General features: G+C 56.0%; 2 protein-coding genes across 5 annotated transcripts in view; one reads left to right on the forward strand and one right to left on the reverse strand.

Moving 5' to 3' along the window:
• The first annotated feature begins 201 nt into the window (after positions 1 to 201).
• On the forward strand, positions 202 to 4,064 carry CCDC24 (coiled-coil domain containing 24). Of its 2 annotated transcripts, none has more exons than XM_090269303.1 (8): positions 202 to 613; positions 844 to 1,039; positions 1,136 to 1,277; positions 1,981 to 2,055; positions 2,638 to 2,692; positions 3,154 to 3,223; positions 3,331 to 3,409; positions 3,489 to 4,064. In XM_090269303.1, the coding sequence occupies exons 1-8, from the start codon at positions 488 to 490 to the stop codon at positions 3,718 to 3,720; spliced, it is 975 nt and encodes a 324-aa protein (XP_090125429.1). In that variant the 5' UTR covers positions 202 to 487; the 3' UTR covers positions 3,721 to 4,064. The 2 variants fall into 2 exon arrangements, with proteins under 2 accessions (XP_090125429.1, XP_090125430.1); XM_090269304.1 differs by having other exon boundaries at positions 844 to 1,019; positions 1,161 to 1,277; positions 1,978 to 2,055.
• The window catches only part of SLC6A9 (solute carrier family 6 member 9), a 31,704-nt gene continuing 11,054 nt past the window's right edge, over positions 4,024 to 24,673 (reverse strand). Inside the window, exons 1-13 of one of the 3 annotated variants that reach the window (XM_090269302.1) lie at positions 22,803 to 22,862; positions 16,549 to 16,705; positions 15,803 to 15,934; positions 15,158 to 15,428; positions 9,948 to 10,080; positions 9,602 to 9,736; positions 9,394 to 9,497; positions 8,743 to 8,980; positions 8,533 to 8,667; positions 8,326 to 8,425; positions 8,137 to 8,237; positions 5,418 to 5,588; positions 4,024 to 5,305 (exon numbers count right to left, since the gene is read on the reverse strand). In XM_090269302.1, the coding sequence (XP_090125428.1) occupies positions 5,111 to 5,305; positions 5,418 to 5,588; positions 8,137 to 8,237; positions 8,326 to 8,425; positions 8,533 to 8,667; positions 8,743 to 8,980; positions 9,394 to 9,497; positions 9,602 to 9,736; positions 9,948 to 10,080; positions 15,158 to 15,428; positions 15,803 to 15,934; positions 16,549 to 16,705; positions 22,803 to 22,847 (1,917 nt within the window). In that variant the 5' untranslated portion in view covers positions 22,848 to 22,862 and the 3' untranslated portion in view covers positions 4,024 to 5,110. Of the gene's footprint in view, positions 5,306 to 5,417; positions 5,589 to 7,959; positions 8,238 to 8,325; positions 8,426 to 8,532; positions 8,668 to 8,742; positions 8,981 to 9,393; positions 9,498 to 9,601; positions 9,737 to 9,947; positions 10,081 to 15,157; positions 15,429 to 15,802; positions 15,935 to 16,548; positions 16,706 to 22,802; positions 22,863 to 24,673 lie in introns of those variants that run through there. The other 2 variants (XM_090269301.1, XM_090269300.1) reach the window with 2 other exon arrangements.

The following is a 24,673-nucleotide window of genomic DNA, read 5'->3' on the forward strand; positions in this document are numbered from 1 at the left end:
GAAGCTGAAAGTGGTCAGGGATGAGTCCGAGGTATTTGGGGGCAGGACCCTGTGGATGGTTCAGACTCCAAAACCACCTACCAGCTGTGGGTCCGACTCCCAGCGAGCAGTGTGCCTCGCGTTCCAGAGCCGGAGAGGCGGGGGGCGGGGCCTGAGGTAGCGGCACAGTTTCCCGGGTGACCGCCTCACGGAAGAGGCGGGGCTAGGGCCCTGGTCTCCACTCCGACTTCTGCAGGCTGAGACCAGGGACCGCGGCCCCCGAGAGTCAGCCAGAAACTGGCGGTTCCGGATCGGGTAATTCGACTGTGGGTCCCAATGGCAGAACAAGGGTGGTGTTTGGAAGCCGCCGGCAAGCAGGACAGGGTAGGGGCGTGGCCTATGAGGCTAGGAGGGGGCTGTGGGCGTGGCCTGGCCCGAAGGACCTGCGGCGTGTCCAGCAGGTCCGAGCCTGGGGCCACGCGTCCCAGGGTGGCGGCACTGGCGGACCATGTCCGGGGACTCCCCATCGATTTGGAAGCTGGTAGAGGAGCATGTTCCATTCCCGGAGCGGCCCGAAGTGAAGAGGATTCTGGGGGAGACAACGGTGGACCTGAGCCTGGAGCTGAGGGCAGAGGTAGGGCGAGTGGGAAGGTGGGCCACACCCCAGGTCCATCCCACCACTCGGGTGATTTCCCCGCCTCTTCCGGGTTCCTGGCTCCGCCGGGTAATTCAAGATCCTCTTGGATCTCACAAGTCCCCCCAGCCCTCTCCTGTTTGGCTCTGCCTTTCCCCTCATTCCTCTCAGTCGTTCTCACCTCCGTTACTTCCCTCCCCAGTCGCAAGGTGTCTTAGTTCTCCTTGCAGGTGGTGATGTTACGGTCCCTGCTCCGAGAGGCTCGATCCTCCCGATCCCCTGGCTCCCGCCCCACCTCTGACGCCTCCTCCCTTCTGGCACCACCGCCCTTGCAAAGAGACCTCGTGCGCCAGGAACTACGGCAGCTGCTCCAAGGTCTCCGCCAGAAAGCCATCTATGAGGGCAGGTGGGAGCCTCAGATCTGGGGTTGGGCCTGGTCCCCTAAACTCAGATGGGCTAGCCCTGCACCTGACAAGGGGCCAGGGTTGCCTTTCCTGGGGTTCCCTGGAAGGAGCCCCTGAGTTTCCTTCATGTGCCCCTTCTGCAGGGACCAGACCGAGGCTTGGGCCCAGTATAACCCCAGGGTCCTGCACTTTGCCTTGGAGGAACCCACGTATGATTTTCGAAGACCAGAGATATTCCAGATGAGAGCTGGTGAACCCAGGTAAAGTGGTCATAGGGGAGGAGGGTGCTGCTGTCCTTGCTCGGCACAGGGCCCCAGCTAATTGGTGGGTCCTGTCTGGCTCCACGCAGGAGCCCCTGGTCTGGGGCTGGACACCTCTACAGCCATGTGTGTTACATGTGAACACACATGAGGGCTAAGAAGCCCAGGAGACACCCGCCAAGCCGAGGGGCAGGCAAGGCTTCATGGAGAAAGTGACTGGTCTGATCTGGGTTTTGGATTCCCAAGAGCAGATGAAAGAGAGAGGAGCTTTTCAGGAAGAGGGGACACAGAAACGTGGGTGGGAGGAAAGGAGGCTGTGTTCAGTACTCCCTTGTTCCTCAGGCTTACAGAACAGAGTGAGGGCCAGGATAGAGGGCGCTGGGGAATGAATGAGATGAACGGTCAGGGACATGTCCATAAGAAGTGGATGGCAGCCACTTATTCTTCACTCTCACACAACCCTGTGAGATAGGCGATGTTCCCATGTTGCAGAGGAGGAAACTCAAGCTCAGAGTCATCAATTTGCCCAAAGGTGGCAGCGCCCATTTGCAAACCTAGACCCCAGCACTCCTCCTCTTTACACTATAGAATATTGCTTTTGTCAGAAAAGACCCAAAATCATCTAGGAGACGTGGCATTGGTGTCCTGAAGGCCTTGGGGGAGGCAACAGGGAGAGAATTATATTGACTTCATCTCCTAGCAGCAGTCACAGAGACCTCAGTGTCGTCAAGGACCAACTGGACGTGTCCAACATTGACCAGGTTGCTGGACACCTGAGGTGAGGCCCCGAGTGTGTAGTGGGGGTGGAAGCAGGGAGGAGGGAGCCGGGTAGATGAAGTGCTGGGACTGTGAGAGAGGAAAGGGAGGCAGCATACCTGCGTAGGTGCAGGGAGCAGGAGAGTGAGGCGGAAAGGTGGAAAGGACAGGTTGTGGGGCTGTTGAGGCTGCTGCCAGGAAGCAGGCAAGTAGGAATGCCAACCAGGGCCAGGGCCCGGGGATTTTTATCTTGAGTTGGGGTGGGGAGAAACCACAGAAGAGTTTTAAGTAAGGGAAGGGCTGTGACATGGGGGAGAATGGAGGCAGGCGGGGTTGCAAGCCCAGGGTAGTAGTACAGAAGAAATAATGGTGCCCGTTAGTTTGGGTGCTGGAGGGTATGTAAGGAGAGAACACATTCTGCCCAGGAAGAGACTTGGCAGGGGCTGGATGGCTGTGCTGGGCAGCAGATGGCAAAGTGGGCTGAGAAAGGAGGGCCTTGGAGGGGGCTCCTGGTGAGGCTGGAGGTCGGGGCTGCCTGGAGGGTCTAGCTGAGACCCAGTCTTGTGGCACTGGTTCTGGCTGCTGCACTCCCTACGTGTCCCAGGGGCCTCCTGCAGGAGGAGTGTTGCATCTTGGAGCAGGAGATCCCTGTCCTGCAGGTGAGCTGCAGCCCTGGGTCCTCCTGACCTCTCAACCTTCCTACTGAGTGTAGACACAGCCACCCCTTGCCTGGTGAATGAGCCCGTGTACATGTGTGCCTGTGTGTGTACGTGCATATAAAGGCTATGTTGAGCCCTGTATCCACTTCTCATGGGTGCATTTTGTGTGTGTGTGTGAATGCAGAAGCCCAAGATTCTGGTTAAGCCCCTAAGTCCAAGGTCAGCACTTCTAGATTAACCTGCTGGATTTGCTCCCCAGTCTTCTGCCTTCTTCCCTTCCCTAAGTCTGGGTCTAGGCCAGCCACTACCTCGCTAAGCTGGGCTTTTCAGGGCGGCTAGTGTTCCTGGGGCTGTCCCCAGGTGGTTCCTGGGCCCTGCCGAGGAGATCTTGGCCTCTGCATTCTGCCCTGCTCTCTCCCACCTACTGTGGGACAAGAGCACTGAGCCAGTTCTCCCTACAGCGCTGCCTGGAAGAGGAGTATACAGGGGCATCCCAGCCCTCTGAAGCAACCCTAGAGCCTACCCTGGCAGGTGAGGAACCTGAGCAGACCCCTGAGTGCCCGGCCTCCTGCCTGCCCCACTCCTAGGCATACCCTAGAAGGGCTGGGTGCCGTGTCTCAGACGGGCCTCTCCTCCAGAGCTGAGGGAGCAGAAGGCAGCCATGCAACAGGAGCTGCAGGCGCCTCTGAGGCCTTCCTGCGTCTCCCCAAGCCACAGGTAAACCAGAGCAGAGGGACTGCTGGACAGGGTGGGCTGAGGGTCAGGCTGTGGCCCTTCATGGCTATTCCTTGTTCAGGCAGCAGCCCTTGGGGTCCTCCAGCCAGAGCCTCAGACCTTTGCCTTACCTCCATGGAGCTGCTGGTCTTTGGGCTGGGCCTCTCCAGCGCTACCTACCTTCTCCTCCTCTGGAACGCAGGCCTCAAGGCCTGGCTGCTGCCTGCCGCTGGGGAAGGAAGCTACAGTACAGCTCCAGGAGAAGGCCAGCTTCCGTTTCAGTGTCCTGTGCACTGCCCCAGGCCCCAACCTGATGGGCTGGCACAAAGAAGACTTTGGCTTCTGCTGGAATTCACCCCGTCTGCTACTGCTGCTTCTCAGCTGCTATGGCCCAGCCTGCTTCGGACCTAGTCTTGGATGGGACCCCAGGGCTGTCCATTGTCTGACCCTCGCCCCACCCTGTCACCAAGTATCGGGTCCTGACCACCATAGCCTTTGGCCTTTCTCCTCTGAGGCTTCCAGAGAAGCCTGATGAGTGTAGACTGGGCAGAGGTCTCATCCCAACCCCAACTCTTGCCTCTCCAGGGCACCCAGACAAAGCACAGTAGCAGCTCAGAGACAGGAATAGAAATTTCATTAAAATCTATGGACTTTAAAATCCTAGTGGTGCATGGATGGGCAGGGATGGGTGGCGCACCGTTATTGCTACAGAAAATTAGAGGCGGCTCTTCTGGGGCTGTCACTGCACAGAGGGGCACAGAGGATGGACAGATAGACACTTCAGGGCTTGGGAGGAGGAGCTCTGGCTCCAGAAAGGGGATGGTGCACACAGGCTGGAGCCATTTGGCACGTGAACAAGGGCAGCCCAACTTGGGAAGACTGGGCCTTTAGCCTGGTAGAAGGAGGGCAAGGGGTTGTCATGTAGGGTCCCTTCCCCAGGGCTCTGGGCTCAAACTTCCTGCTGAGCAGCATTCCACCCCTGACCCCCAGAAACCAGTGCTTTGGGCAGGCTGCTGAGTCACGGGCCTCTGCTTGTTAGGCCTGGCAGCAGGGCTGGAATGAGGCTTGGAAACCCCAGAGCAGCTGAGTGAGGTGCAGGCCGACCTGGAAGACAGATTGGGCCTGAGGCTGGGGCAAGGAGGTGGCAACCACAGATAAGACAACTTTTACAAAAATAATTACACAGACAAACGGCTGGGGGCGTAGCCTGACAAGTAACACTGCACAGCCCCCATCCCCTCACCCTGTTCCCAGGGAGGAACATCCAAGTTTGCCTGGGCAGAGGCTGGGGTCTGCTCTGAGGGCAGGAACACTGGACAGGAGGCTGGAGGCCCAAGGACAGGGACAGGTAGGGGGCCCACACAGAACCTCAGCTCAGGGAAGAGTGTGGGGGCATCAGAGGCCACCTAAAGCGCAGCAGGCCTCTGGGGACCTGGCCTGAGACCCCTTCAAAGTGCTTTGGCGCCCCACCAGCAACCCTGCCTTCTCCCTTCCCCGCACCCCCAACTCCCATCTTGGCATCCAAAGGACCTGTAAACACTGGGGACACGAGCACAAATGACCGCACTAGCAGTGGTGGCCAAGGTGACAGCAGCCGCCCTGGTCAGGGCATGGTGGGGACAGGCAGTGACACCTGTCAACTGCCTCCCCAGTCTCTGTAGTGGGAGCACACGGTGGGGCTGGGGCACTCCCCGGCAGCTGTGCTCATATCCGGGAGTCCTGCAGACGGCTGGAGCCATTACTGCCCACCATGGGGATCTGGGCCTTGTCCGGGTGCAGTGGCTGGACCTCAAGCCCATCTTCAGGAGAGGGCAGGATGATGGGGGCATAGCGCCCAGTCCGGTGCTCCAGGAGGGCGGGGCCCCAGTCTCTGCTTGGCTTTGTGGCATTTTTCAAACGCTACAGGAGAGGTAGGGGTGGGAGGTGAGCAAGACATCTCAGAAGGGAGCCCTTAAGCCCAACCATCCACCCCCTCCCATTTCACCTGGCTGCCCCCTACCTCACCCCTCACCTGGAGGATGGTGTCCCCATCCGTGCGGCAGAGCTGGAACAGGGCATAGAGTGGGATGCAAATGACGGAGGACAGAGCCATGAGGAAGCCGATGGCGACTGCCCAGCCTGGATACTGGTAGTGGTTATAGGTGATTGGTCGGTACTGGATCACCGTGAAGATGAGAATGAACTGCAGAGAGTGGGAGGTGGGAGCAGGCATGAGGCCCACCCAGCCCCACCCAGGCCTCGGGCCTCCTATGAGCACCCCCTCCCTTCTCCAGTTTCCCAAAATACAAAGGGGCTTTAGGGGTAGAGCCAGGCCAATGTCAATACTTGGGCAGTGGAAGAAGCAGATGGAACCAGGGGTTCAGGGCATGATGGGCAACTAGGCACCATGGAAGAGGAGGGGTCAGGATTCACTGTAATTCTGAACCAGCCAGGGAACAATTAAGCTGCTGTCACCTCTGGAAGTCAATTCTCCTCAAAGACACGTAATAGCTGGCCTTCGGGGCTTTCACTTCCTCAGTTTGAGAGGTCAGCTTGGCTTTCCATTCACATACCCTTGTCTCAGCCACACCCAGCATTTTCCACCCTTTTCATTTACTCTGGAGAATCCTCCTCTACCTCTTCCTCTGGTGAACCCTATGCAAACACCACCTCCTTCAGGAAGCCTCTCAGATTTCCTGTCTCCTCCTCCTGAAAGGCATTCTCCACCTGTTAAGCATTTGTTCAATGGTCCCCATAGACCTGAGGTTGCATCAGCTCTGGGTCTCCAATGCCCAGCACATTTCCTGGCACAATCTCATTTGCTGATTTGAACTGACTTGTGTGGAAAGGTGGGGGCAATGAGGAGGCTCCAAAGGCTAGAAATGGTGAGTGCCAGGCTGGGGATGCTCTCAGGCGCCACTTTGGGAAGACGTGAGATGAGACAAAAAGCCTGGCAGCTCAGCAACAAAAACACTAAAGGAAGTAATAACTGTGCGTGGTGTCAGGTGGCTACTGGATTTATCAGCCGGGCATGTGGGCTGCTCCCCAGCAGGGTTCAGCACCCTCCTCCTCTACCCTGGGCTGTGTCCTAAGGCTCAGGCGCCTCCAGCCTTCCCAGTGACTGAATTCTGGAGGTCAAGGCCCACATTCATTGAGGGGGGCCCTTCCTGGGACCTGAATGTAGTAGGAGCTTGTCACAAGTGTTTGGAATGAACCCAGATCCTTATCTAGGTGTGGATAAACCCCTTGTTTGAGGATGGGGTTTGTCAAAGAGTTTTTCAGAAATACAAAGAAGGAAAGCCTCCAAAGAAATGTGTCCACAGAGCCTGAAATCCCTACCTCCACATGAGCTTCAGCCTGCCTTTCTGTGCACAGAGAGGCCACTGCCAGTTTTGCCTTTCTCTCTCAGAGACACTGGACCCAGGCCGAGGCTGCGCCTACAGCCCCTTCCTGTGCCCACCTCCTTCCTGCCTTCTGCTCTGTTTAGGCTGGTACCCCAGGTCTCTCCTCAGTTGGGGGTGAGCTCCCGTTAGGCAGGCCTGGCCCTGCGACCACCCCCAGAGAGCGCTTGGCGGCAGTGCCTTCCCTCCTGGCCTCTCAACACTTGCAGGAGACTTCCGCTCCTCCAGTTTCAGAGCTGGGCCAGCGGCCAGTGCTGGCTGCCCATGCCAGGCGTGGGGAAAATCCCACACCCCTGTGGTGGAGGCCTCATCCCTCAGGGGCCTTTTGTTCAGAAACATGAGCCAAAGGGGAAACCCAATGCTGAGCTCCCTGTGGTACAGAGGAGTCGGGTGTGACAGAAGCATGACATGGATACTGCCCTCAACACTGGGCTGAGCCCTTTGTCACTCAGGGGTGGCCCTGCCTCTCCTCTGTGGAGTGACCATTACACTAGCAAACCCTTTGTGCCCCTGCTTCCCAGCCTGAGCATAAAGGAGCAAAACCTAAAGGAAGTAATAACTCCCTCCCATGGTGGTTTCTAGTGTGGCCCTGGCTCAGCACATAGGCTCCAGACCGGACTACCTGCTTTGAATAGTGGCACTGCCTCTTATTAGCTGGGTAACCTTGGGTCAGTTACTTAACAGCTCTGTGCCTCAGTTTCCTCATCTGTAAAGTGGGGATAATAACGATACCTTGGAGAGCTGCAGTACATGAGTTAATACATAAAGTGGGTGCAGAAAGTGCCAGGTCCTGGCCATGGGTGTGAGTTCTCACCACCAATTCAGCTCCCAGATGGGTTTCCTAGTTGTTGAATATTGGTGGAAACCACTTTAATGCCTGACAGGTTTACAGGTTGCCCCTGATGCTGAGCTGACAACTGGCTCATTCACACCAGGGCCCCGGGAGCACCTCGGCTATGATGGATTGGAGACAGATGCTCAGTGAGGCTAACAGAGGCTGACAGCAATATCAATAATGGTTCCTGAGGCCCCTCAGGGGACACCAGGCAGGAACATCCTGGAGGGAGGGAGTGCCGACTCTTCAATGCTGCCAGCCTGCTTTCCCTACCAGGCTGGGCACTGTCTTCAGTGAAATCCAGGGCTCTGTGCTCCCTTCCTAACCCAAGGTCAGGGTCAGTGTGGCTCTGACTAGGCAACCTCCCTCAGGCTACAAAGGCCCGAAGTGTGGTGCTCTCCATCCAGAGAGCTCCAGCCAGATGGATGGGCTCCTGCGCTCCCTCTGCTGGTTCCCAAGAGAAGGGCATTTGTCACCAGGCAGCAGGTGGGGGAGAGGCCAGCCCAGGGACTTACGAAGATGATAGCGGGAGAGATGAAGCGCCAGCAGATCTGGAAGAAGAGGGGCGGTGGGAATCCCAACATCATCTCGATGTCCTGAAAGTAGTTCCGGTGTCCTGGAGAGACGGGTGTCAGTGGCTGACCAGGGCAGTGCAGGCAGCCCTGGGCTGGGGCTCGGGAGGCCACGGAAGGCTGGGCACTTACCATAGATGTACATGATGGACACACACATGATGCAGGAGATGACAACCAAGGAGAAGCTGGCCGCGTAGTTATCCATCAGCAGCAGCCAGTAGATGCCTGCCTGTGGGCCAGCGGGCAGCTGAGCCAGGGGTGCTGTGGCTCAGCTCCCAGGCCCGTTATCCCCTCACACCCTGGCAACTCCAGCCCAGCCTTCCCCTCAGCTCTTACTTGGCTGGTGAGGGGGATGCCCAGCAGGAAGCCGGCCACGGCTACGCCCAAGGTCACATAGGTCTTTTTCTGCAGGATCCACTCATTCCCCACCTCATCCACAATAGCTGTTACCAGCGTCTCTAGGAGGCAGAACTGCAGGATACGGCCATCAGAGCAGAGGCCTGACCTCTGTGCCTTCCCCGCCCTCCCCAATCCCGCCCCTTGTACCTGAGTGCCCAGCCCCAGCAAGATGAGCATGAAGAAGAAGAGCAGGGACCAGAGCGGGGAGATGGGCAGCAGTGTGAGGGCCTCCGGGTAAGCCACGAAGGCCAGGCCAGGGCCGTGGTCTGCCACGCGGGAAACGTCCACACCCAGGTGATTGGCCATGAAGCCCAGGATGGAGAAGATGACAAAGCCAGCATAGACGCTGGTGGCACAGTTAGTGATGCTGATGATGATGCTATCCCTGATGGGGAGGAAAACGGGCCAAGTTCAGGGCATGCAGCTTGCTTCCCTCTGCCCACTGTGGGCTGGAGAGGACTTGGAGACAGGGAAAGTTCTAGGAACGAAGGTGTCCCCAACCTCTTTTCTGGTCTGCTCTGGACCTTTTGAACTGGGTCTGAGGCTCTTGAGTCCTCACAAACCCCTGGGACATCACTGTCCCCATTCCCTCTTCTCTCTCCTGCCAAGGTTCTCTGTCCGTCCTCCAATGACCTGATCCAGACCCATTGTTCCCAGGACCTCAAGGCTGGGAGTAGGAGGGAGGGCCCTGAGGGGCCAGGAGGCTGCAGGGGGTCTGGTAGGTCTGAGGGAGATGGGGTCAGACTGCAGAGAGGTCAGGGGATGGGGGTGGGCCCTGGGCTGGTGGGAGAGGCTCACCGGTAGCAGTTGTTGTGAAACTTGTTGTAGGAAGCCATGGTGATGAGGCCGCCCCATGCGCAGCCCAGGGAGTAGAAGATCTGGGAGGCAGCATCCCCCCATACCTGTGACATAGGAGAGGCCAGCGAGAAGCTGTGGTCAGAGGCCTGCGCCTCTCTGTCCCTCCCCACCCCTTCCTGTCCCTTCAAGGCTGCCCTCCACATCCCACCTTGGCCTCTAGGATCTTGTCCCACTGTGGGGTCAGGTAGTACATGATGCCCGTGAAGGCTCCTTCCAGGGACACGCCGCGGACGAAGAGGATGGTCAGCACCACATAGGGAAACGTGGCCGTGAAGTACACCACCTGTGCAAGACGGGTCCACGGGACTCCTCTGGGCTCTTCCCGCCCCGAGCGCCACCTCCCTGGCCCCCAACCACCGCTCATCCCCTCCGATGGCCATTCATCACCCCCTCTACACACACACACACACACTCTCTCTCTCTCTCTCTCTCAAGATAGGGGAGGCAGGACCTTCCTGGGTGGGCACAGACCCTGTCAGGGGAAGGGTGCTTACTTTCCCTGAAGACTTGACCCCTCGGATGAGGCAGAGGAACACAACCACCCAAGAGACACCGAGGCAGCCGAGCAGGGGTAGTCTCAGTTCCCCAAAGTTCCCGATGTCATTGGACAGCTTCAGCACATAGAGCCTGGGGAAGCAGACACTCTGTCAATGAGCACCAGCCCCAAAGCCCAGCAGCAAATCCCCGAGGCCCGGGACCCAGCCTGGCAGCTCCCTTTTTTCTCATAAGGTACTAGGAGCCCACTTGTGAGACAGGAACCACTGTGGGGCCCCAGCTCTCCCTGCCTGCTGCCCACAGGGAGTCCACTGCTTGCAGCCTTTCCCTCGACCCCCAAAGGCTTCTGGGGGCCACACTGCAGGCCTGAGTCAGAACTCTTGAGCCCCTGGTGTATGGAGGTCTCTATGTCCCCTCTCAGGCCCACCACTGACCCTTGCTTGTACAGTCCTCCATTCAGTAATGTCCTCTCCTCCAGACTAGACACATCCTAGCAGGAGTCACTTCCTCCAGGAAGCCTTCTGTGAGCTTTTCATCCACATTAGTCTTCTCCAACTCTTATGAACTAAGGGAAGCACCAGAATGCCGACTAAAGACTGGAGGCTGTGGAACACACAGGCCGGATTCCTCCCACATATATGCATGGCTCTGTCTGGCACACTGTGCTCTCTCCATCACCTGGACACTTACGTCACACAAGGGTATGTGACCTGTAGAGTAACCCAGGGCCCCACATTTGGAAAGGCCTAGTGCTTAGTTGAATGTTCTGCCGTTGCCATCTTGAAATTCTTAATACCTCTGAACAAGGCTCTTCATGTTTTCATTTTGCACTGGGCCCAGAAATTACACAACTGGGCTTGTCAACATGGCTCATCCTTCCTCGCTTCCTTCAGGTCTTCACTCAGGTGTTCTCTTTGCCAAGCAGCCTTTCCAGCTACCCTGCTTAAAACTGCAGGCCTGGCCCAGAAGCAGCATGGTTTACCCCTTTCTTTGTTATATTTTCTTTACAGCACATGTCTGCTGCTATCAAACTACAAATTTTACCTATTTATTTTGTTTGTCATCTGTCCTCTATGAAAGCAGGGATTTTTTTGTCTTTGCTCAGTGATGTATCCCCCAGTACCTAGCACAGTGCCTGGCATAGAGAAGTGCTCAATAAATATTTACTGAATGAATGAACATTATAGTAAAAGAATTGGGAGGTAAAAAAGGGAAAACCTAGAGGCAGACCACTGTTGTTGGTACAGTTGTCCAGGCTAAAAACGATGAGCAAGAGACAAGCTCTTGAGCCTCAGTTTCCTCATCTGTACAATGGATATACTAACACCGACCCAGAATAATTTGTAGATAAATTTAGGTAAATACAGGCTCCCTTTTTTCTCCTCTTACTGTTACAACCTCTACGGAGCTCATTCTTAGCCATCCACACTTTCACCCCCCCCCCCCAATCAGTTCTCAAACCTCATGACAATATTTTTAATACCTTGTGATGAGACATTACTCTGTACCTCATGGGACAATATTGCCAGGCCTGGGATTTGGTGTTTGCTTGGCCAGTCTGCCTGTTAAGACTTGCAAGCACTTTGGCCTACTTCCTCTGGGCCTCAAGTCTTCCCCCAAATCACCCTTCACACAATGACCTGCAGAGAGCACTGTCCGACACTTCCCTTCCCTGCCAGAAGCCCACCACAGCCTGGGCTCCTTCAACAAGCATCAGAGCCAGGCCCTGGGCTAGGGCACTTCCAGGCTCTTTGTTGATTGGGAAACCAAAGACAAAGGGATGGGAGAAGTTCAGGAGCTGTGGGACCACCAGGGAGAGGCTCCTGGTCCCCTTCAGCTGTGCTTTCCAATCTTTTTTTTCTTTGTGGCACATAGGAAAAATATTTTTGGCTCACTGGGGAGAACAGTCAAGTCACTCAAAGCTGAAGACAACTGGGCTGGGGACTCCGGTCAGCCCAGGCCCTGCTTGACAGAGTGCACATCTGTATTGAAAAGCTCTGCCCACCAGAATAGCCAGAGGGTCCTTCTGCTGCTAGTACTTGGAGTCACTTTACTTCAAACACCAGCATTCAGAGTAAATAAATCATTTCTTGTTCAAAAGGTTTTTTTAACCTTAATTATATATGTTAAACTGATAGTGTTTTATACTATTTTTTATTGCAATACTAGGGATTACAATACTAGCAATACTTAGCATCACAATACTAGGGATTAAAGAGTTTAGAAGGTTAACCTGGAAACCAAATAATGAATTTGATCTTTATTTTAATGGCACTATATTTAGTTTGGGGTTTGGTTTGGTTTTGCTTTAGGATCAGTGCTTTTGAAATCAAATATTTAACCAAAGAACTCTTGGCACCAACATATTTACAAGTTAGTTCTTAATGCAGAAATCTCTGGAATAATTCTGCATTAGCTTTAAGTTTCCCGAACTGCATGGCAAACACCTTGAGGACAGGACATCCTAATCTATTTCCTTGCATCTCCAGTGGTGGCAATCAGTGTGCCTACTGAGCACCTGTCACTGTTCTTAGTGATGTATGCTGCATTATCTTACTTCATCTTTATAACAATAAGGGGGATGCCGTAAGCATCCCCATTTAATGGGTGAACAGCTAAGACTCAGAGAGGTTTGGTGACTTCCCAAAGCCACACAGCTGGTAAATGGCAGAGCCAGGATTTAAATGAGGTCTATGTGATGCCAGAGCTGCCATGAAGACACTGGGAGAGGGGTGCTGGGCTCCGAGTCCCACTGGCCGCTGGATGCTGTACTGGCCACCACAGGGGCTGTAGGGTGAGAGGGCATGGTCAGGAGCTTAGGACCTGTGAGCAGGAAAGAATCAGACCAGCGCACAAGAGGCTAAACAGTTGGGGAGGGAGGGAGTACCGTGGGCCAGAAGGGTGAGCAAGAGGCTGCCCCAGGCCCAGAAAACTGCCCTCGGGGCTTCTTTCACTTTAGAGGAGTTGTTTAACCTTTCTTTTGACTTGCTTTCCTCATTTGTAAAATGGGAATATTTCCTAATATCTGCACAAGCTAGTTAATAAGGTTGTTGTGGGTCTCAAATGAGGTCATACAGCTTTCGGAAGGGGTGCTGGAGAGTGTGGACCAAGAACACCTGCCGAGTACCACTGGCCTCATCCAACCAGGCACAGAGGAGCCAGAAGGAACTCAGAGCACATATCCTGACTTAGCCATGCTGCCTAGGTCCTTAACCTCTGAACATCAGTCTCTGGATCTGAAAAGTGGGGATGGTAATATGAGATAATATGCCTGGCACATAGTATATGCCCAAGAAATGGGGGTGCTCACTCCTCCCTTGCGAAGCCAGCCTGGGCAGCCCTCTCAGGGGTCATTTTCCTAGGCTCTCCAGGAGGGGGCAGCAGAGAGACACCCTGCCTGGTGCCTCAGCTGGTCGGCAGGCCAGGCTCCAGCCCAGTGGGCCCCCCACCCATGATCAGTTTTCTGCTTCCCCTCTGATTGCACTGGATAAAATCTCCAGAGCTCTTTCCTGGGTGGCCTTACTGGGCTAGGAATCCCTGGCAGACAGCCCCATGGCAAGCTCTTCTGGAACATCCCTGGAGGGGTAGGTAGGCCTTTGTGCGTCTGGGAGCTTCTAGGGAGGTTCACCCTAGTCTGGGACCAGTTGCCCAGTCCACTCCATGCCTCAAATGCAGTAGAAAACATATGTGGGTACTTATTTGCTTAGTTCTCCCATCACATGTGAGCTCCATGAAGGTGAAGTCTGTGTGTCTTACTCCCCTCTTTGTCTCCACTCTGAGTCCGTGCCTGGTACCTGGGAGGTGCTTAAGAAATGATCTGTCCAGTGACTGAGTCTGTCCTGTTGTCCACACGGTGAGCCCTCCACCCCGAGGGGTAGTGAACCTCTTAGCCCTCTTTGAATGTCTACTGCCCAGCACTGAGGTGGGCACAGGGAATCTGGCCCTGCAGCGTTCGAGCTCTGGGACTGGGCTGAGGGGATATCGACCTGCTAGGACATCACGTATCCCTGGGGTCTTGGCCATCTGTCCAGTGGCTCTCATCGCCTAGTGGAGGAAGCCTCAAACCATTAGCCTGGTCCAGAAATCCCTGTACCATATGAGAACAACTGGCTTCTTCTAATACTCAGTGTCCCACCTGCCCCCAAACCCAGCTCCAGTTTGTCATCTCCTGGCCCCTGCTTACCTGCGCATGTCTCTACCAATCCCTTCTCTCCTTCCGTCCCTCCCTCCCTCCCTCCTCTGAGAAGCCTTCTTAGCCACTTCCTTTTACCTCCATCCACTTAGGATTGATGCTGCTTCCTTGTGCCCCGACCATACCCCTGTGCATACCTGCACCAAAGCACCTGCTTCTGATATGATTAGCTATCTGTCTCCCCACTAGACTGGGGACTTCTCAGGACAGGAACCCTAGGCCATTCATCCCCAGGGGCACACAGGGCCTGGCAGAGCTTGCAGTGAATGTTTGTGGAGTGAATGAATGAGGCTTACCCGGTAGTCCCCAAAGCCCTCTGCCCAGGGGCTCCTTCAGGACACGGGGATCTCCTTCAGGAGGTCCTGCCATGCCCTCATGCCCACCCAGCTGGGACAAGGTATTCCAGGACACCTCCAGCAGCAGCTGCCCTTCAGCCAGCTCTGAGACTCTGGTCTCTGTTACCACAGAGCACAGTGGGGCCAGGCTGTCTTTTCTAAGTCAGCTTGAGGATGACAGCCCAGGAAGCTTCCATGGTTCCCTGTGTTCTGCAGCTTTAAATCTAAGCCGAATTCTTCTAAGTTCTCCAAGAAGGCCAGTGCTCCCTCTGAGGTCACCTTAAAACTCACTGCTTGTTACTCTCATCAGAACAGGTTCCCCTCAGTCTCAAGACTAGCCGCTGCTCATCTAGGGCCCAGGGCCTTTGCTCGTACTGTTCTCACCACAAAGCCACTCCTTTTCCCTGACTCTCCTCTGCAGACTTGCCTGACTGCTGCTTCAGAAGAACTCCCCAATTCAACATCCTGTCTCCCACTGTCTTCCGGTGTGTCAGCCTCTCCTGAACAGGCTGTGAAGTCCTTACACCTCTTCCTGCACCTCTGCCACACTGGGTGCCCAGCAGAGGGCTGAATGTGCAGCGGCCACCCTACTGAGTCTGCAGACTATTGCCGGATGGCGAAAGGGAGGGCTCGGGGTTGGGGCCACGTGTGCCCCCCAGCCCATCTCCAATGGGGGCCTCACCTCCAGTACTCCTCGCTGGGGCTGGTCCTCTGGAGGGTGCGGTTGAGCAGGAGGGAGAGGTTGCTGGGCAGGGCGGCGGGCCGGGAGCCATTGGTGAGGTTGGAGGCGTCAAGCACGCCGGCGCAGTCGGGCGAATTCCAGGGGTTATTGCAGTAGGCCCAGGGCAGCACATGCGTCATGGAGGAGAAGAAGTAGTAGAAGGCGATGCAGATCACCACGTTGTAGTAGATGCCGATGTACGTAGACACCACCATCATGCCATAGCCCACACCTGGGGGAGCGCAGGGAGAGTGGCAGCCTCACACATCTGGCTGAAGGAGGCGAGGTTAATTTTAAAGGGCCCCAAGGCGCAGGCTTTCATGGAAGGCCACAGAAGGGGCAGGTCGAGGCCTTGGCAAGGGCAAGTTGGGGGTGAAGAGGTTTTGTGTATACATGTGGTAGGAGGGAAGGGTGTTGGCCAAGCAAATAGGGATCCCAGCATGTGTCCATGGCCTTGGCTGTTGATGTGAGGCGTGGATCAGCATCAGGGCTCCATAGGGGTTGGCAGTGTTTGTACAGATGGGTGAGTCTACATAGCCCCCAAAGGCCCGTGTGTGTGTGTGTGTGTGTGTGTGTGTGTGTGTGTGTACTTCACTCAGTCCTCACCTTTGAACATGGGGCTGATCCTCCAGACCCCCAAGCAGCCCTGACTTGCAAACTGGCCGAAGGAGAGCTCCATGAAGAAGAGAGGGATCCCGCAGAATATCAGCATGACAAAGTAGGGAAACATGAAGGCACCTGGCAGGCAGGGAGAGGGCTGGCTCAGGGGCAGGCTCGGGGTGGGGGTGGAGGGAATCCCTCCCTCTTCCTGCTTAGGACCAAACACCCGGAATTGTATAATTGGCCAGGACCCAAGGAGGGTGTGCATGCACTGTGCAGGGGCCTGGCTCTGAGGCACACTACCCACAACCCATCTTTGATCTTGACAGAGGCCCCAGAAAGTCTGCTCTGGGCAGCACCCATGCCCCAGAGCCACCACGATTTGATGGCGTAACCAGGCAATTTCATTAACATTAGTTGCTGGGACTCTCAAATGTCCCTGAACTATTTAGGGGGCGCTATTGAAACACAGGCAATAGAAGACAGGGAAACTTGGGAGGTTGGGGTGCCTCTCTCCAACTCTCTTCACCTTGAGGAAGCAGGCTGGCCAGTCAGGCCCGAACAGCAGACTGCCAGGGTCAGAGCTGGTCTGTGCCTTAGGTAAAGGGCATCTAAGCCAGGGATAGGGCCGCGGGAGATCAGGGCCAGAGGCCAGCCTGTCTGGAGTGAAGTCTGCCAGGGAAGGGCTGGCCCGGACCCTAATGGGTGGGCTCTATCCAGTGGGTAGTCCCTTCCCTGTGCCCACTGGGTACCTCCCCCGTTGCGATAGCAGAGGTATGGGAAGCGCCAGACATTGCCCAGGCCCACGGCATAGCCCACGCTCGTCAGTACAAACTCGATCTGGTTGCCCCAGTTGCCCCGTTTGAGGTTCTGGTCCCTCTTGGTGGCCTCGCTGGGTACAGCACCATTCTGTGGGGACAGGAAAGAAGCTACCATCAGCAAGGCATTTGTGGGTCCATGCCTGATCCTCTGTTTCTCCCCCAATGAGGACACCATGGACCCGGCAAGCTCCCACCCCCCACACTGGGCTTCCCCTCTGCTGGCAAGAGCCGCAGGCAGGTCTGGCAGCAGAGGGGAGCAGGGTGGAGCGGCTGCCAGAAGGCACCAAGTGGGGCCACCCTCACCAGTCCCTGAGCACCCCATGCCAGAGTCACCAGCCCACCTGAGGAGCTACTTCCAACATCTGACAGGAGAGACACTGAGAGGGAGCTACAGTGGAGAGCACCCCAGCCCCAGCTCCTCCAAAACCTCCCCTTTCCCCTCTGGGTGAGAATCTGGGAGCAGCTGAGCTTCATACCAAGCAGCCAAGTCAGGCCGGGCACAAAGGGGCCTGTGTCCAGACAGCCCCCCCCAACCCGTCGCCACTACATTGCCAGGCTGAGCACGCTGCCCACGACAGGCGGCTTCAGAGGAAGGGGTGCTGGACCCCTCCCCCAACTGAAGTCTTTTTCCTGGGTGGGCAGGGCTGTAGGATGAGGAAAGAGGGGAGAAGCTGAGCTAGGCCAGGCCTGGGGAGGGCCTTCTGGGACTCAGAATGGGAGAGCCCAGCAGAGCCATCTACTCTGCCCACAGCTGGGGAGGGACCCTGGGGACGCTGACCTGGGCTGGGTGGTGCTGGACATGAGCTGGGGGAGGACACCAGAGTTGTGGGCACCACGCCAGACTTGGAGGACAGACTCTGCTCGGGGAAACAGAGGGCATGGCTCCAGGAAAGGGTCTCTGAGCTGAGAGGGGGAAGCTGCAGAGGAGGGGGCTGGTCAGGAGGGGCTCATGAGGGCATTTACCCCAAGGGAAGGAGGGCAGACCTGCCTGGGGAGTGAGCTGCAGGTCTGGGTTGGGTGGCCTGAAGCCTCGTGGAGGGCAGCCCCTTGGGGAACTCCACCACCACAGTTGGAACTGGCTCACAAAACGCTTCCTAAGTGTGAAGGTGCTCTCCCTATGCCATGCCCCTCCCACCTCCCAGGGAAGCAGGGAATCGAGCCACCTCGAGCCAGCGCCTCAGGGGTTCGAGGGGTCTCACTAAGAGACATAGGGACCCTGAGGGTCACCAACAGAGAAGCACAGAGAGTCCTTGAGTGACAGAGATGGCCTCACAGAGATGAGCCATTCTGAGAGAAACAGATCAGAGTCCATGAAGAACACCTAGGGTCAGGGACAGAGTAGCATGGCCTCTGAGGGAAAATGGGCAGTGACACTGACCATCAGCTTGAAAGAAAGATATTCAAGGACAATTGTCTCACTGGCCAGTAAACAAAGAGGCCTGGTGCTTTGAAATGCTGTTGCATCCTGACACTGACTGACAAAAGCAGGGGGAGGGATGGCTTCATGGGGACTGGTGGTGGGAGGGCTTCCAGGAAGGTTCCAGGAATGCGGACCCAGGAGGCCCCCCACACCTGGTGGAGGCCCCAGCTGTGCGCCCCTTGCTCCCACAGTGAGTGGGCACGTTTGGTCCCTTCAGGGTTATACACCAAGGTCACTATATAGCACAGGCCCACTCGTGGAGCGACTGTCTTGCATACCCAGTCCAGCGCTGTCCCCAGCAGAGACGCTGGCCCTCACACCCTTTTGGGAGGTTTGGGGCACAGGCCCAGGAACTGTGGGGTCTCCTTCAAGAAGCACCCAGAGCAGCTGGCAGGCTGGAAGAGCCTGCGTTCATTCATTCATTGATTCATTCGTGCAACTGTGGAGATGTACTAACACTTGCTGTGTGCCAGGCCCTGCACCAGGCACTAGGAATTCAGCTATAAACAGGCACCACCACTCACTCAGAGCTAGAAGTCTAGTGAGGAGTAAGCCATCAGTGAAATAAGCAAATGCATACTTTTTATATGCACCTCCAAACTGACCATGGAAATTTCTCAAGTCACAGGAGTATGAAGGACAGGGGGGAGGTGGGGGCAGGGCGAGGTCAGGGAAGGCCACCCTGCTGCAGAGGCTGGAAGGCCAGCTTGGCTGTGGGTGACAGTGGCTCACAGCCCAAGTGTGCCCTCTGTGACAGGCCCCTACAGAATCCTGCCTAAGCCTGTCACCACCTCCCAGGGCCTCCTTAGGGACAGGCCTAGCAATGCCGCAGGGTCAAGGGGACATTTTTTCAGGGGCGTGAGGCCTGCTCGGCGTAGTTTACCCATCCCCAAACAAATCCCAGCCAAATAGGGCTACTATATATTGACCTTACAATAACAGTTTCATTCTGTCCAAGGCCTGTTTACTTAGGGGCACAATGGGGGATTGTGGCAGCTGCAGAGTACATGGGTGGGGTCACAGAGCAGCGGTTACAGCCGTAAAAAAGGCAACTGAGGGTCCAGGGTGGCCTCATGGGCAGGGCAAGGGTAAGGCCCCTGGTAGACAGTGAGGTGCCCAAGGCTTGAAGTTTGAAGCCTCTCTCCCGGCCCCAGTCCCCACAACCAAGGGCAGCAGCAACACTCGGATCTCTTTGGTCTGCTCCTTTCCTGGCATGGAGGGGACTGGCAGGGTGGCGATGCCCTCAGCCACGCGCCACGGGCAGCCGCTCCATTGAGCCCTCCAGAGCCAGCGCACTCAGTTAATGAGCCGCACTCCACTGAGCATGCGCCAACCAGTTTAGCTGTGCTGGCTGCCGCAAGGGAGGCCGGAGCCCCCAGGACGGGGCCATCTGGGGGTGGAGGACTGCGCTCCAGCGGGAAGTTTCCCACAACACGGGGGGTCTGCCATACGGCAGAAGCTGGATGGAGGGCAGTGAAATGCTCGCTGCGAGTGGTCAAGAAGCTCGCAGCAGAAGCAGCACCATGTCTGCTCTCTGGCCCTGAATCTCAGCCCTGCGATGCCTCAGCTGTGGGAGCTGTGGATGCCGTGCCCGGCCGTGCGAGCGCTGCCCACGGCCAGGCGTCTGACTTCAGTTCCAGCACAAGCTACCTGGAACATTCAGGGGTCTTGGCTGGTGAGGGCTTAGTCCTCAGTGGAGGGCAGAGCAAGTCTACCTCGCTCCAAGAACAAGGAAGGAACGGATACCCAAAATGCACTGGGCGAGGAGGGGGTGGGCGGAACATGGGGGTGGGGAAGCGGGTCGCCAGAACTCTAGTTCCCCGCTCTGGGGACTTTCTGCCACTCGCTTCCCTGGTAGCGAGGTCCATGGCTGGCCAGTCTTCTTCAAGGCTGCGTAGGTTTTTTTCTCCTTGTGTCATCTTCCTGATCTAAACCTCCCATTTTCTGATCTTCCCGGGGGACGCTGTCACCGGTATTTACTGTTGCTGCCATGGTCACCGTCTCTGAAGTTGCCCACGAAAGAACACCTTTGTGCTCATGGTTTGACCCAGACTGGCGGCCTGGCTGCCTAACCCAGCTCTGCACCACCCACCAGCCGGGTTCCAGGCCTTTGTTGCCCATCACCTGTCCCCTGCTGTCTGCCCTTCACTGCCCTCCCTTCCTCGCTTGCTTACACCTTGGTGGTGAATTAAACCATAGTTGCCTGAGGGCCCTCTGGGTGGGCGCTTCCTCCCCAGGCTACTTGGACAGTCACCCCTGACTCCCCCACCATTGGCCTGGTGGGGGATCTCCAGAAGGAGGATGACCTGGCCTTGTAACTGAGCTCCCCCAAGCCAGGCAGAATGTAGGCTTTGGGGCTCTCTTTCTAAAGCGATCCCCACCACACACACACACACACACACACACACACACACACACACACATTAGACCCTCAGATGCCCCTTCCACAGAGAAACAGTCAGTGTCCTTCCCTGCATAGGACTTGTGACCTGTCTTGGGTTAACAACCACCCACCCCAAGCAGTCACTTACATAAGTCCTTCCCTTAGCCCTCTGCCCGGCTTACTCACTGCTCTGGATGGGCTTCTGGGGTTTAGGCTGTTCAGCTTGGAGGGCAGAATCCGGATCTCCCACTATGCTCTGGGCTCGGTAGGGCCGGGCCCTGCCCCAGGGGTTAGAACCCTGGCATTCTGAAGCCTGCTCCCTGGCTAAGTCACTTCCACTCTCAGCATCTCAGCACCCTTATCTATGAAATCCAGGGAGAGACTAGGGAACCTCAATAGACCTAGTATTCTGTAGTTCCGCCTCGCCTGGAATTTTGCTATTTCTGACTCTCTCCTGTATTTTCCATTAGTTCCCACTAGCTTTCTCAACTAATTTTAAAAATGTTATTGCTTTTCTTTCCAATTATAAAAGCATTATAAGCTTATCACACACACAAACATTGGAAACTACAGAAAAGCATAAAAGAGGAAACAAAGCTGCAAAGCCTGATCTCAGGGGTGACCACCACCTCCCCAGGATGGAGCCCTGCTTGCTCCATGCATGTACTCAGAGAGAACCCGGATTTCTACCCCAGGGTACAGCTCTGCTCTGGCTCCTGACTCCCGCCCTGCTAGATCAGTGTCCACTGGATATTTTTGTGAATTGTGAGCTCCCTCCTCCTGCTCTCAATGGACACTGAGGAATCCTGGAGCTGCCTGGCTGGGCAGGTCCCCAGGGATCCAGCAGGCTGCTTGTTTGGGATTCTGCAGCCCCAGGATTTGCTCATGGGATGAAGTCCGTCCAAGACAAATTCTATGGAGGAGAAGGGTAAGACCCCACATCCCAGACTGACCTGGAGCCAAATCCAGATCACTGGCAACTTTCTCTGAGCCCCAGGGGGAATTCTAAGTAAAAGAGACATTACAGTAAATTGTGGCTGCCTCAGAGGAGCCCCTGACCTCCTCACACCCCTCAGTTCTTTTTTCTCAAGTTCTCTCCTATCAGTCCGGGGGCCCGGCTGGCCGTGAGATCATACCTGCCCTGCAATGCCAGAGCCTACTGCACTTCACCTGGCCTATCTTGTCCAGACATGGGAGAGAGGCAGGGTCACACCGGAGGAACAGGACCATGGTAAAATTTACCCTGGGCCCAGTTAGGGCACAGGGGCGACTTGTGCCTCCTACCTGAGGGAAAACCTCAGAGGACTCTCTGGGCACCTACCAGTAGACCAGGTCCTCATGTAACAGGGAAGAGAGGCAAGGACAGGCCTTGTGCTGTTTCACCCCAGAGTCACGATGGGCAGAGTAACTTGCCAGTTTTGTGAACAGCAGACAGAAGACACACACCCCTAAGCATGCCAGGCTCTGCTCCAGGCCTTGGGGAGCAGTAATGGGGGACACTAGGTAGGCCCTACCTCTGCCTTAGAGAAACCCAGCAGTCTGCCCCTTGCTGCGGCAGCTGTGGGCAGTCTCTCCCCCAGTTGGCTGGCAGCAGGCTGGCACTCAGGGAAGTGACTTTGGTTTTTGACCCTGGTGGTCCTGAGGTTTGAGGGCAGCTCTGCATAATGCTTCTCCCAAAACTAGCCCACGTCTCTCTGGAGGACATTCCTTCTCTTGCCTTCCGAAGGTCAAGTTAACATGCCATACAGGTGGAGGGTAGGTTTCCCGGTCCTCTCATCCTTGCTGTCATCAGCCCCATAGTGCCTGACAACCCTGCCCATCCCTAGCTTCCAGGGATGAGGGCATACCAGCTCATGGTGAGCACCCTACCCAGACACTTGCCCTGGACACTAGTGAACATTCCATGGGGTCTCTCTCTTTCCAGCTGAGAGTCTCGCTGGGTCCCCTTCCCCCACCCTCACTACTGAGTCTATGTACCATGTCCCCTGCTCCCTCACCCACTCTCCCCATAGGAGTAACTGCCGTGGCAGACAATGGGGCTGTATTGATTAGTACAATTCCTGGGCACCTCCGGTCTGTCTCCCCGGGAGCTAGGACAATGCAGCTTTGATACACAGAGCAGATTCTCAGCAGGTCCTTGGGCTGGGGGAGCCCTCACACCCCCCTCTCCTCCCCCGTGCCCCCACCACACAGCTAACTCTTCCTGCACTCCTTTGCACAGTTGCAACTTTCTGGGTCACTTCGGCTGGTGTCTGTCTCACTGGCTGGCTGTGCCTGCCCCTCCCTGGCACAGATCGCTCGGCCCCTCTCCCCACCCCCAGCCCAGCCTCCCAGACTGCCTGGCACTTGGGAGAGGGTTCAACCTTCTGGAAGGTGACTGACCTGTTCTGGGGAGGAGGGGGCCACAGGTCCATGAGCTGCAGCCATGCCAGGTGAGCACTCAGAGAGGAGCACCGCGCGCCTCCACGGCTCATTCACACCTCTGCCAGCTCCGGACGCCGCTGACCATCCCCTGCCTCTCCCACTGCCGGCTGGGCAGCGCGATTACTTTCACCTCATCTCCTCCCGAAGCTCTGCCTACCCCCTCCCCTGGCCCTCCCCCTCCGGCCAGTCCCCATGCAGCCCAGCGAGGGTGCTCCAGAGCTAGAGTGAAGCATGGGGTTTGTTGTGTTTTTCCCTTGTTCCCAGCAAGTTATTGGAACAACACACACACACAACCATGGAGTGAGGCAGAGCGAGCTCAGTAGGGAGGGAGAGGGCAGCCTTAGGGCCCAGATGCTTTGGAGCCCATAGGCCTGGCATTTGGTGGGCTCCTGGTAGGGCGGTTGGGTGCCATTAGGTGCTATAGATGGTAAAGGGACAGAAAGAAGGGGGTGCAGCCCACAGGGCACTGCCAGAGCATCTCAGACTTCTCAGTATGGAATGGGGGATGCTGGGCCCTGGAGCTGTCTCCCTGCCCCAGAGTTAGGGGTCCCCAACCAGCCCAGGTGATGGGGCATTCTTGCAGGAGAATGTGACACAGTGTGAGAAAGCTATGGCCTAGTGAGCTGTGTTTTCACTGAAGAAAGATGGCATTAGCCAAGAGGGTGGTCTCCAGAGTTCAGACAAAGGGGGCCACAGACTAAGGCCCCATAGGGACTTGTACTGCGTTGCCCAGAACCTGAGGTGCTGCTCTGGGAGCATGTGCTGTGTGGGCTAGGGACAGCCTAGCAGGTGTGACCATGACCCATCTTATCCTCCTCCTCTGAGGCCACACTCACCAGTCAGTCCCCAGCTGATGGTTCTCACCATAAGGAGATGGGGGGTGACTATTCTGGTCCTGGAAAGGCATGGCTCTTTCTGGAAACTGATAGGCTGGCAGAGGGCCTGGCCCGTGGTAGGACCTTAATAAACATCCATCAGGTGGAAGCCTGTCTGAATTTCGATGTAAAGAACGGCTTTTCTGTGAGTTTGGTAAGGGTGGTGACTCCAAAGGGAACGTGGCAGGATGGCACTGAAGTTAAAAAGGGCGGATCTTTAGAGTCCAATAGGCCTGGGTTCAAATCCCAGCTCTGCCAGTTTCTCACCATATATAACCTTAGGAAAGTCGCTTAACATGTCCATTCTTAGTTTCTTAATCTTTGAAGTGGGGATAATAAAGCTCTGGCCAGATAGCTTAGCAGCAGTCCCCAACCTTTTGGGCACCAGGGACCATTTCCATGGAAGACAATTTTTCTACGGATGGGGTGGGCAGGGGTGGGGTGGACAGGAGGTAGAGCTCAGGCAGCAATGCAAGTGAAGCTTTGTTCTCTGGCCCACCACTCACCTCCTGCTGTGTGGCCCAGTTTCTAACGGGCCACAGACCGGTCCCGGTCCCCATACACCAAGGTTGTGGTTTAATCCCTGGTCGGGGCACATATAAGAAGCTAAAAATGCATAAATAAGTGGAACTACAAGCTGGGGTTTCTCTCTCCCTTCCTCTCTCTCTCAAATCAATAAATTTACAGACTAACTAAATAAATAAAATGGGGATAATATCCACTTGTTATTGAAGCTAGTGAGCATTAGCAATAATAGTAACAGATAACACATCTTACATGCTTAATATGAGCCAGACACTGTCCTAAACACTTTGTATATGTATCAACTCATTTAATCCTCCAAACAATCCCTTGAGGTAGGTACATTTTTGTCCCCATCTTGGGGGAGAAGATGGATACCGGCCAAAGCTCAAGCAAGTATTCTAAGAATCACCTCAGACCCCACTGACTCAG

The sequence above is a fragment of the Furipterus horrens genome, unplaced genomic scaffold (genome assembly GCF_987537825.1).
Source record: "Furipterus horrens unplaced genomic scaffold, mFurHor1.1.pri manual_scaffold_3, whole genome shotgun sequence".
Classification (NCBI taxonomy): domain Eukaryota; kingdom Metazoa; phylum Chordata; class Mammalia; order Chiroptera; family Furipteridae; genus Furipterus; species Furipterus horrens.

Excerpts from the sequence above, each read along its gene's own strand:
- CCDC24 (XM_090269303.1), top strand. The coding sequence starts at position 488 with ATGTCCGGGGACTCCCCATCGATTTGGAAGCTGGTAGAGGAGCATGTT. Across the intron at positions 1,040-1,135 it reads GTGGGAGCCTCAGATCTGGG|TTTCCTTCATGTGCCCCTTC; the intron begins GTTGGGCCTGGT and ends GGAGCCCCTGAG. Across the intron at positions 2,056-2,637 it reads CAGGTTGCTGGACACCTGAG|GGGCCTCCTGCAGGAGGAGT; the intron begins GTGAGGCCCCGA and ends TACGTGTCCCAG.